Raw genomic sequence first — 12,769 nt, 5'->3', positions numbered from 1 at the left:
ATTGTATAAATAAATGAATGAATGAATAAGTTTGAACCAGGTATTAAACAAAGTAATCAATGGATGAAAGGATTGTATAAATGAATGAATGAATGAATAAGTTTGAACTAGGTATTAAACAAAGTAATGTTAATTTCCCAACTGCTACCCTCTGTGTTGTATAATGTTTAAACTAAATAAACTTACTAAACTTAAAACAGATTGTACATTAGGGTGACCAAATTATCAAATGATTCTAATTTAAAGGGATTATAGACTCGTATAGGCAAGATCAACCTACCCTTCATTTAAAGAATTTCTTATTCTCTCTCTCTATATATAAAGGTAACCTTTATATTTCTGTTTTTCTAAAAAAAAGTAAACGCGTTCAATTTTGACAACATGTAATACATATTGAGTAAACATGATATTTTGTAAACCTGAAGTATGTTGTACATTATTAACTATCTACGTTTGTAAAATTTTACGTAAAACCCAATGAAATGAATACACAGCATGATTAGCTTAAATCATGTGATATATATAATAACGTACATCTTAATTGGGCGTATTTCAACTGTACAGCTGTAATACCTAACATGTCGATCGTCTTAATCATGTGATATATGATAACGACGGAGGAATTGTAATTATGTCTATTGAGTTTAACTGGTAACATATAAAACTCTGCTTTGATTACAGTGTTGAGAGTAATCATGGTTTCGTTGAAACATACAAATTGAGATTGTGTCTTATATGAGAAATTGGTCAATAGATCGCTATTTTCCCCAGTTGACATAGCAAACAAGATTGCGCCCAGTGTTAGTGGCGTTGATAGTTCACGAGATTGTAGCCGAGTGGATCATGTCCTGGTTTAAACAAATATCAAAGTGTGTCTAATCCATTTTTCAATGGCTTTTCAAAAATATAGTTTTTGCATCTGTAGCTTTAGTCACAAAAAAGTTACGGGCTATTTTAGATTATTTTTTACACAGACCAGACTTTTAATTGCCCTGTACTTTACCCTATGCATAAAAAAAATTACAAAAATCCTATAAATTTCTATTTATTAAAAGTAAACATTTCACGGTAATAGGTCGAAAATTCAAGTGCTAGGGCAAAAAAAACTAGAGGGGGGGGGGTGTCAAACGGCCCCCCAAGCCTGTTTAGGATAAAAATTACGTCTAATGTCGACTATTAATTACATGACGTCTGCCAAAATAATATTTGCAAGTTATTACAGATATTGTGCTGTTTACAAACAAGAAATGCGCAAGTCACTTTTGCAGAGAAACCGCAACAAAAAATACAGTTAAAATAAACAAAATAATCTTTATCCAATCTATACTTGATCAGACAAAGCTTTCAAGGTTACCCAGCTCGTGCATTGTCATCTTTGCACACAAGGTCAGATAAAATTACGCTTACAGTCCCTGTAAGGGTTAACTTTAGAATGCTATAATCGCAACAATTAATTACCCTTTGAGAGATTCCAAGAAACAAAAGAATGAGGAAATGCATTTTTCTAAAAAAAAAAATTTTGATCCTTCTTCAGAATAGTTCGGATTGTTTCTTATTTGAAGAATTTTAAGAAAAATTAATATCATATTTTTTTCAAATAAATAGCTTGAATAATAAAAAGTCTTAATTCAATTAAATAACAATTGTAATATCCTGTAACGTTTAGACAAAAAAAGTGAAAAAAAAAAAAATCTTCAAATTGTTTTTTTTAAAAAGATTTTTTACAAAGTTTACTGGGACTGTTAATGAAAATTAAAATTTGGTGCAACTTAAGAAAATTAAAATTCATCATTAGATTTCTCCGTTCATAGCGACAGGACATATACCATAGTAGTATAAATGGTTGCGCTCGCTATCAATTTCAATTGTAATTAATCCTATACCCCCGCATATTTTCATTAACAGTCCCTTTGTTTTGATTTGTGTGTGTTTACAGGTGAAGGTTTGGCTAGAAACTGAATATTCCTGGACCTTGTAAAGTAAAGACCTTGTCAAGTAGTATTCCAGATTATTGAGATTTATCAGATTATTCTGCTACAATAGGTTTATATGCTCTAGAAATAACCTTAATGTGTAACCACCTGTACTTTACACTAAAGGAATTGAGTTTTTGCCACAAACTCTAATTTTCTAATTTCAATATCGTTGCAACCCAATTTCGTAGACCTTTAATATTTCAAACTATGAATGCTATGAGATCAAATACCGTAAGTTTGAAATATCAAAGGTTTACATCATAAGGTTGCAAAGATGTAGGTTTTACAAAAACTGAATTTGTGGCAAAGAGTCCTTTGATTAGTAATTTCAAAATCATTGTTTTACAATGTATACAAGAAAAAAACTAATCACAATTGAAATAGAAGATGGGCGAAAAGCGCCTTAAAAACCCAGAAATCCCAGAAATCCCAGAAAGAGGATTATAAAATCCACAAATCAGTAGTGTCGGATCCTGGAACAAGAGAAAATCCTTATTATTCATTATGTTTTTATATCTAGAATTATTACAGAAAAAATTGTTTGATATCACTAAGACGTTTTTTGCGATGTATATTGTGTAAATACTGAGTTTTTTACAATCATTTAATAACCCGGACCAAAAATTAGAAATTAGTTTGTTGTTTGGGAACAACTGTTGAAAAAATTAAAATAACTCTTATCGCCGAAAAATAGTTAATTTATTCAGTTATCGGTTTCTGTCATGTTTGATTGTTCCAAAAAGTTTTCCGGTAAACTTCCTTGAATTTAATTATACAACATTTTCAAGACGTCGAAATTAACACCCTCCCCCCCTCCCCAGCCCTCTGAAATTCTAAAAAAGTATTTTAGTCATTTATTTATCCAAATTGCTAAAACCAAATGCATGGAACTAGAAAATGTGTTGCGTGTCCCAATTTTTTTCCAGGGGGACTTCCCCCTTCACCCCCCCCCATATGCACTGCTAATTGCAAGAATGACGAATAACATTCCTTTTTGTGTACCCCTGTAGATTAATAATGCCCAATAAGTTTCATTGTTAATACAAATAAGTGGAGCATACACTATACAGTACACTCCTCCAAGATTTAGTATTTAGTAACCTTGAAACCATAAAACTCTTGGATTTATAACATTAAAGGGAATGTCAATGTACACGTATAATTCAAAGCTACCAATAATAGAGTTTCAAGTCCATTTAAAAAAGGTTCCCTTTAAATCTTATGCCGAGTAAACATGAGGTAAATTGCGTTGTATTTATTAAGAAATATGTTAAATTCAGACAATTTCCATGTTTGTCTCAGATGCATAAATCAGCAAATAATATTAACGTAACAAAAATGATGCATTAGAAATTTTCAGATAGAAAAATATTTACCCATTTATACCTACATCATAGTGTACACTATATATAGTGTTTGGCAATTTCTTGTCAATATTTAGGAAACCAAATCTCTAGGAAACCATATCTCTAGGACACCATATCTCCAGGAAACCATATCTCAAGGAAACCATATCTCTAGGAAACCATATCTTAAGGAAACCATATCTCTAGAAAACCATATCTCCAGAAAACCATATCTCCAGGAAACCTTATCTCTAGGAAACCTTATCTCTAGGAAACCATATCTTAAGGAAACCATATCTCTAGAAAACCATATCTCCAGAAAACCATATCTCCAGGAAACCTTATCTCTAGGAAACCTTATCTCTAGGAAACCATATCTCTAGGAAACCTTATCTTTAGGAAACCATATCTCAAGGAAACCATATCTCCAGGAAACCATATCTCCAGGAAACCATATCTCTAGGAAACCTTATCTCTAGGAAACCATATCTCTAGTCAATCATATCTCCAGGAAACCATATCTCCTGGAAACCATATCTCCAGGAAACCATATCTCTAGGAAACCATATCTCCAGGAAACCATATCTCCAGGAAACCATATCTCCAGGAAACCATATCTCCAGGAAACCATATCTCTAGGAAACCTTATCTCTAGGAAACCATATCTCTTGGGAACCATATCTCCAGGAAACCATATCTCCAGGAAACCATATCTCCAGGAAACCATATCTCTAGGCAACCATATCATTAGGCAACCATATCTCTAGGCAACCATATCTCTAGGCAACCATATCTCTAGGAAACCATATCTTCAGAAAGCCGCATCTCTAGGAAACCATATCTCCAGGAAATCATATTTCCAGGAAACCTTATCTCTAGGCAACCATATCTCTAGGCAACCATATCTCTAGGCAACCATATCTCTAGGAAACCTTATCTCTAAGCAACCATATCTCTAGGCAACCATATCTCTAGGCAACCATATCTCTAGGAAACCTTATCTCTTGGCAACCATATCTCTAAGCAACCATATCTCTAGGCAACCATATCTCTAGGAAACCTTATCTCTAAGCAACCATATCTCTAGGCAACCATATCTGTAGGCAACCATATCTCTAGGAAACCTTATCCCTAGGCAACCATATCTCTAAGCAACCATATCTCTAGGCAACCATATCTCTAGGAAGCCTTATCTCTAGGCAACCATATCTGTAGGCAACCATATCTCTAGGAAACCATATCTCTAGGAAACCATAGCTCCAGGAAATCATATCTCCAGGAAACCATATCTCTAGGAAACCTTATCTATAGGAAACCTTATCTCTAGGCAATCATATCTCTAAGCAACCATATCTCTAGGCAACCATATCTCTCATATTCTTTCAATCCAAAATGCCTAAAATCATTTTTGTCTGTGAAAAGAGACAGGCATTCTTATGAGATTTTTTTCTCAAACTTTGTTGTTTATAATAATGTAATTGTAAACAATAATGTAAAGATGTCGTTCAGACAGACAAAAGTTTCTTATTTTGAGCGATTGTCACACTCACATAGCATTAGATTGGTAGCATTTTTAATTTTATTGTCAACAAGAAATTGATAAAAAAATCTTTTCCTTGCAGAACTCTCAGAACACTGAATAAAATTCCAAAGTTTATGATAACATTTTCCTATAAAAGAAATATATTATATGCACTACTTTGGATGTAAGGTTAAGTGAAAATTGACATCTTTTAAAATCCTCAGGTAAAGGATTTTCTGAAAGTCGTTTTCATTTTTGTAACTTCTGAATTAAAAAGTTGGTGTCAAATCAACTGGACTACTGCAAAATCCAGTTATATACAGGGAAATAACGAATACATCGGAAGAATTTATCAAATGTCGTCTTGACAATTTTTCAATGTGTTTTATACTATATTACGTAAATTTCAGTATTTGCGAAAATAAATAAATAGCCATGAATATGCTGGAACAGTTTTAAAGAGTTCCATATAATCATTTAATTAAAAACTAAATATCTGCAACATTCCATGATCAGAAAGTGAAGAATACGACGTTTGATGAATTCTTTCGATGTATTCGTTATTAAGGGTTTCACTGAGGTACAAATGTTTGCAACAAAAAAATTCCAAAAAATGATAAAATATTCATTTTTGAAAAGCCCTTGACCATGCCATTTCAAATATGCACTACAAATTTGCAAAACTTTAAATAACCAACTGTGTAATTAAGAAAAACGAAAAAAGTGAAAATTTCAAAAAAGTCTTTGCAAAATTTGTGCAATCAGTATCCTTATGTCATAGGCTTTCCTAAAAGCTAAATATTATCAAAATATGACAACTGAAAGCGGGTCAGAACAATGATTTAGTTTGTTACAGGAAAAAGTAGTCTCTCAGGCAGCGTGCCTGAGGATTAAAGCAGTTAGTTTAAAAGCCCGGTTCTAGACCTAAAGTGAGGGCTATGACTCGCAAAGTGTATTTATAGATAAATAGCTGTTTCTTAGGGTTTGTATTTTATATAATAAACAATATTTCATTGATCCTATGCATCACAATTTTTTTTAAATAACATGTATTGGGGTACGATTTCAACTTTTATTTAACTTTAATCTTAATCAATTACGATCCTTTGAGCTAAAAGATGAAGATATCTTTGTTTTTCCATCTAAAAATATATCATTTTGAATTGTGTTTTTTTTTGGAAGTGACTTGGAAGAATTTGAAAATTAGAACTAGAAAAACGACAATAAATTCCTCAATATTACTTAGAAAAAAAAGTTTCATTTTTTTTTGGGCAAGCAACTCACATAAAATTATGTTCACTAATGTTTAACAATAAAACATTATAATGGCTTAGTTATAATTTTAAATGGTTTTGAGGTCCTATATAAATAGATTGCTTAATTGGGGCTGAGTATGAACAGTGGTTAGCCTATTTACCAATATAACACAGACGACATTATAGCACATCTTTGCTTTCTATCCAGCTTTCATGTAAACAAAGGGAAGCTGTGTGTTGCCGGGCAAATAATCTTTGCTATAAAAATAATGTTTATTTTATGAAACAAAATGGATTGGTTTTATATAAAGAATTAACTGTTTATTTTCTCAAATAAATTGTGTGGGGTATATATGCCCTGAATTTAAGCACATGGATATGAAGTACACATGCAGTGCAAATGTTATCAAAGTGCGTACTGCATATTTTATAGAAGCTGTGTCATATCAGTGTTAAATATCCCCCACAAAAAAAACCATTTAAAGTTATCCAATATGTGTGTATGACATTAAACATTAAAATCTCTAAAACAAAATATTTCCTCTTTTGATTATGACAGCTTCCCTTTGTTTACATGCAAGCTGGAAAGTAAGCAAAGCTTCACTAAAATATTGGTATATAGGCTTACAACTGTACTATGTAGACAGTTTCTAAGAGTTTCTATAGTTTCTATCAACCATTCTTCGATCTTTTATAGACAGAGTATATAGACAGTTTCTAAGAGTTTCTAGTTTCTATCAACCATTCTTCGATCTCATTCTTCGATCTTCTATTGACAGAGTATGTAGACAGTTTCTAAGAGTTTCTAGTTTCTATCACCCATTCTACGATCTTCTTCACATTTGTCAGATCGCCCTAAAACACACAATTAAAATATTTTAATTAAGCATATTCTATTTTGCACAAGTAATGTACACGACCAGTCAGTAACGTCTGTATTCAGGAATATTTAAGGATCCTACACAAAATCTTCAAAAATAGACTGAATTCATAAATGTTATGTAACATGTTTAAAATTGGAGTATTTCTTTAATATTTGTAAAACTTTACCCCTATGGGTAAAATGTTCAACAAGTGGCCGTGAGATAGCACTCTACAAACCTATCGTAAAAACGTAGCATGTCTTGCCGGGTCAACTTAGGCCTGCTTAGCCCATGCACTCTGTGAATGGAGATAAGCAGTCTGTGTAGTCTTTGCTTTTAACTGATCCCTCAACTAAGCTTTCGGTGTGTACTGCAGTATTCTGCCGTACACTGACCAAAGATATTGTACCGTACAGCGGACAGTGAGCTCCATTTTAAGATTGGAATGTCTAGTTCAATAACACTAGTTTTAACCCTCTCTCTGACCAACAATGAGTCACATATCATTGTTTTTCTGTTATAAAACATGTTGAGTGTTGACGGTTCCTTAATTTTTTCTGCAGTTTACATCTAAAACTTTGCCAGTCACTCTTTTAGAGAAACCACAACTATGAATTATCATTTTGTTCAATACAAATAACGAATATCTCATTTATACTAAACAGAGATCCGTGAATTTACGCCTGCATACAGTCCCTTTAGGATTACCTTGAATATGTGAGGTTCCTTATACTGGAAATGTACAATACCAGGAACAGTCCCATTAGAATTACCTTGAATATATGGGGTTCCTTTGTAGACAGTTTCTAAGAGTTTATAGTTTCTATCAACCATTCTACGATCTTTTATAGACAGAGTACGTAGACAGTTTCTAGAAGTTTATAGTTTCTATCAACCATTCTACGATCTTCTATAGACCGAGTATGTATAGACAGTTTCTTAGAGTTTCTAGTTTCTATCAACCATTCTTCGATCTTCTATAGACAGAGTACGTAGACAGTTTCTAAGAGTTTCTAGTTTCTATCAACCATTCTTCGATCTTTTATAGACAGAGTATGTAGACAGTTTCTAAGAGTTTCTAGTTTCTATCAACCATTCTACGATCTTCTATAGACAGAGTATGTAGACAGTTTCTAAGAGTTTCTAGTTTCTATCAACCATTCTACGATCTTCAATAGACAGAGTATGTAGACAGTTTCTAAGAGNTACCAGAAACAGTCTCTTTAGAATTACCTTGAATAAATGAGGTTCCTTATACTGGAAATGTACAATACCAGGAACAGTCTCTTTAGAATTACCTTGAATATATGGGGTTCCTTACACTGGAAATGTACAATACCAGGAACAGTCTCTTTAGAATTACCTTGAATAAATGAGGTTCCTTATACTGGAAATGTACAATACCAGGAACAACCTTGAAAATATAAAAACAAATTAACATCCACACAATATATATGATTTTAATCAGACTATATTACCAATTGCATAAAGGAATTTATTTTACATTTCACAGGATGTTTTCTTTGAAAGCAATTGAGTCTTCGCCACAAAATCAGATTTTCGAATCCTTTTTTTGTAAGTTTATGGTGTAAACCTTTGATATTACAAACTAAAAATATTTGATCTAATATAATTTATATTTTGAAATATCTATGGTCTACAGTATTGGGTTCGAAGATTAGAATATCTGAGGTTTTGGCAAAGACTCAATTCCTTTAGAAGATTAATTGACATTTTGTATTCCTTTATTTTTTATAAGTACTAAAGTTTTTTTTCAACATTTTTCTTATTTTAATTATTATAGAAAAATGCGAAAAATCAATTAAGATTTTTTTTCCAAAGATTTTCTGAGATATATTCACAAAGAGAATAGACTATATTAGAGTGGAATTTAAACAATCCAACGGTATGAAATTTGTCAGTCCCTTTCAGTCTAAAAGGGAGTTCAAAGTGTACAATTCATGTAAATGTTCACAAACTATACGCAGTACATCACACTAATACAATATGATTCCTGGACATATCCGTTCCAATTTTTTCGTTTTATAAAGTTGTTAAATAACTTTAACCGTGTGTATTTGCTATAGGTGAATTAAACATTAAAATGTAAAAATCGTCGTTTGTAAAGAGGTTCTATCAGAGCAATGTTGAGATTAAAAATTTCCTTAAATTCGAAAATAAAATTTCTAATAAATCCAATGGAACACTGTTCATTAATCTGATCTGTATACTGACCTCTAAACCCCACTTATCGGCCTCCAGAGGATCATCAATTCTAACCAGGGGTATCCCATCCTCCTCTAGTATATGATCAACCTCCTGGAATATATATCATCAATCATACCATATTCCATCCTCCTCTAGTATATGATCAACCTCCTGGAATATATATTATCAATCCAAACCATATTCCATCCTCCTCTAGTATATGATCAACCTCCTGGAATATATATCATCAATCTTAACCATATTCCATCCTCCTCTAGTATTTGATCAACCTCCTGTAATATATCATCAATCCTAACCATATACCATCCTCCTATAGTATATGATCAACCTCCTGGAATATATGTCATCAATCCTAACCATATTCCATCCTCCTCTAGTATATGATCAACCTCCTGGAATATGTAGCATCAATCCTAACCATATTCCATCCTCCTCAAGTATATGATCAACCTCCTGGAATATATAGCATCAATCCTAACCATATTCCATCCTCCTCAAGTATATGATCAACCTCCTGGAATATATCATCAATCCTAACCTTATTCCTTCCTCCTCAAGTATATGATCAACCTCCTGGAATATATATCAGCAATCCTAGCTGTACATATATTCCATCCTCCTGAAATACTTACTGCAATGTCTTATGTACAGCAATCAGTACGTTTGATTATATATAGACTGTACAGCGGGTTTTAAGTTAAACCAATATAGTTATAAGTTGGTAACAAATTTACTGAAGATAGGAATTTATAAATAGAGTGAAGTAATTCAACTACCTGTTAATCAGTATTTGACCAAGTAGTTGAATCAATCCTACCGAGATCAACTACCTCTAATCTTAACTTTCCATGGCTTTAAATAAATTTTCTACCTCAAGTCCTTCCACTAGTCTCGCTTCTCCTTTGACACCCTGTAAAGAAAATAACAAGCATTCAAATTAAACCGATCGGAGATGGAATTTAAAGATTTGAGCCACGGTTTAAACCCGCCAAAACCCGGTTTTAATTAAGCGCCGGTTTAAATCTTGAAACATTTGATACAATTTTAAGTGGAACCAACCATATTTAAACCGCGGCTTAAATTTAAACTGCCGTTCAAATTCTTTAAATTCGGCCACGGGTCAAAATTTTTTTGGGCAACTTATACCCAGGGAAGGTTAATGGTCTAAAGTGAAACATTTTACAGTTACAGTTTTTGAAATCTATCTATAAATTGCGGCTTGAAAATCAAAAGTTAAATTCGAAAAAAGGCATTGGTCAAAGGTGCGCTGAATGCCTAGTAATAGAAATAAAAGTTTCTAGTATTACGTATTTACTTTAAACAATCTAGAAATTCAATTTTCGTCAAATTCTCGTCTATTTTGTAGATCATCAAAAGTACATCATTACAGAGGGGGGGTCAACACTCCCGACTTCCCAAATACATTTATGGAAATCTATTTTGGCTCTAATTTTGCTAATACCAGTTATATCAAAAAGTTTGTTAAAAAGCTTGTGCAATGTGATTTATTTAGAATGATGGTTGTCTTTATAATTTATTTTTAATTTTTCTTACCTTCGTGTAAAAGAAAACTGTTACGTCATCATGTTTCCGAATAAGCATTTCTAAACAAAAATCAGTTAAAAATATATTTTTTTTTCATTCCTAAACGTTAAATATTTTGTTTTATTAAATATGTAAAACCTTTTTCAATTAAAAAAACTATATTGCCTATATTGCTATTCTGCTTTGGTTTAGATTTTGAATCAATACTGTGGATGTGTTATCATAAATTTAAAACTGTTTGATTAATTTGCTTTCTTTTTTTAATTTTATAATTTTTTTATTTATTTTTTATTTCAATATCAACCCTATTTTATATTTTGTAATTTTTATATTTACAACCTAATTTTATAATATTTCCTTTATTCAATTGCAAAAAGTTTCGCTAATTTTGTCAAATTTAATTAAAACACTATTTTTATTGATTCTTTAAGTTGTATACGACTTAACCCAGTAATCTTAACAATTATCCACCAAATTTTTGGTGTCTGACCCACTGTGCTCTTTTCCTAGCCCTGAATATGAAGATTTATAGCCCTAGTCTTGGGAAATACGTTTTTTTATTTCTCAGTTTGGAAAGAAAGTTAAACGTAATTTAAAGTTACCATCAAAGATAATATATATATATATAGATATGCAGGCAGGTATAAATTTAGAGGTCTTGAGAAAATTCAAGATCATCATCAATCTCTTCAAGTACCTAAATAACTCAGAGGTTCAAAAATTAGTTGTCTGCTACAAGCAATTTAGGAAGGAGGTTTCTACCTGCCTGCATATCTATATATATATTATCTTTGGTTACCATCCATTTGACAAGTATCATGTCCAAATTACACCGATATTCTTTCAACCCTAGTTTGATCAAGGATAAAAGAGATAACTTAGTATTTCTAACTCAGTTTTTATTTTTTCATCTCTAAAGATTTTATCACTCAATCTTCAAGTTCGAAAAAGACGATATTTTCGTCAATGTTACTCAGGTTATTTGAAATTATGTCTACAGACTCTTTAATTGAGGGTTATTTGAAATTATTCTACATTCTCTTTAATTGAGGGTTATTTGAAATTATGTCTACATTTTCTTTAATTGAGGGTTATTTGAAATTATGTCTACATTCTCTTTAATTGAGGATTATTTGAATTATGTCTACATTCTCTTTAATTGAGGGTTATTTGAAATTATGTCTACATTCTCTTTAATTGAGGGTTATTTGAAATTATGTCTACAGTCTCTTTAATTGAGGATTATTTGGAATTATGTCTACATTCTCTTTAATTGATGGTTATTTGAAATTATGTCTACATTTTAATAATAATTTTGTTGATTCATTGATTGTCTATGTTTTAAGTTTACTGACAGGTTTTTTTTTACAAATTTATATATTAAAATTGTATAAACATCTATCTACATATTATAAGTTTATATATTTTAATTGATAAAAGCTATTTGCACGTTGACATGGTGTAACAAATTTTTCCATTTTCTGATTCTGTCTTTTTTCGGATGGCTTCATTTTTTAGATGTTTCTTGGTGATTTGCTTCGATCATCATCCAAGCTTTTGTCATCTTGACATGAAGTTTTCCATTCTGATGTGAATATTTCTTTGGGCTTCGATCTATCAGAATTTATACCATGTTTACCTATATTTAAGTATGTATTTTTTATAAACATATTTGCTTTTATTCAAATAAATTCTAGTACAATAGATGGCAACGTAGAATTTTTACACTCTCAGTACAGCTGTATTCTGACGTCATAAGTGTCAACTTAGTTTTTGTGTCCAACAAAATTATAAATAATAGTGATAATTTTAGAATAAAGTGCTTTTCTTACAATGAAATAAGTGCAATTTTATGTGTTCTTTATTTTCTTATTTTACATTTTTTTATTTAATTTTGGAAAACATGCCAACTAATGTGTGAATATTTATTTTTCCTTGTTATATTTGACACTTGTGACGTCGTGAATAATTGGTTCTTTGTTGTCACCTATTGTACTTGATAATCTATTTGATTTTATTGATAATTAACATA

General features: G+C 31.4%; 1 protein-coding gene across 4 annotated transcripts in view; it reads right to left on the bottom strand.

Moving 5' to 3' along the window:
- LOC111714136 (uncharacterized) overlaps positions 1–12,769 on the bottom strand; it is a 41,179-nt gene that overhangs the window by 7,945 nt on the left and 20,465 nt on the right. For all 4 annotated transcript variants that reach the window (XM_023489180.1, XM_023489181.1, XM_023489182.1 and 1 more), the window contains exons 23-26: positions 10,747–10,796; positions 10,064–10,102; positions 9,199–9,282; positions 8,327–8,377 (exon numbers count right to left, since the gene is read on the bottom strand). In XM_023489180.1, coding sequence (XP_023344948.1) covers positions 8,327–8,377; positions 9,199–9,282; positions 10,064–10,102; positions 10,747–10,796 — 224 coding nt within the window. The remainder of the gene's footprint in view (positions 1–8,326; positions 8,378–9,198; positions 9,283–10,063; positions 10,103–10,746; positions 10,797–12,769) is intronic.

Source organism: Eurytemora carolleeae, unplaced genomic scaffold (genome assembly GCF_000591075.1).
Source record: "Eurytemora carolleeae unplaced genomic scaffold, Eaff_2.0 scaffold1493, whole genome shotgun sequence".
Classification (NCBI taxonomy): domain Eukaryota; kingdom Metazoa; phylum Arthropoda; class Copepoda; order Calanoida; family Temoridae; genus Eurytemora; species Eurytemora carolleeae.
This window is presented reverse-complemented; position numbering and strand designations above follow the sequence as displayed.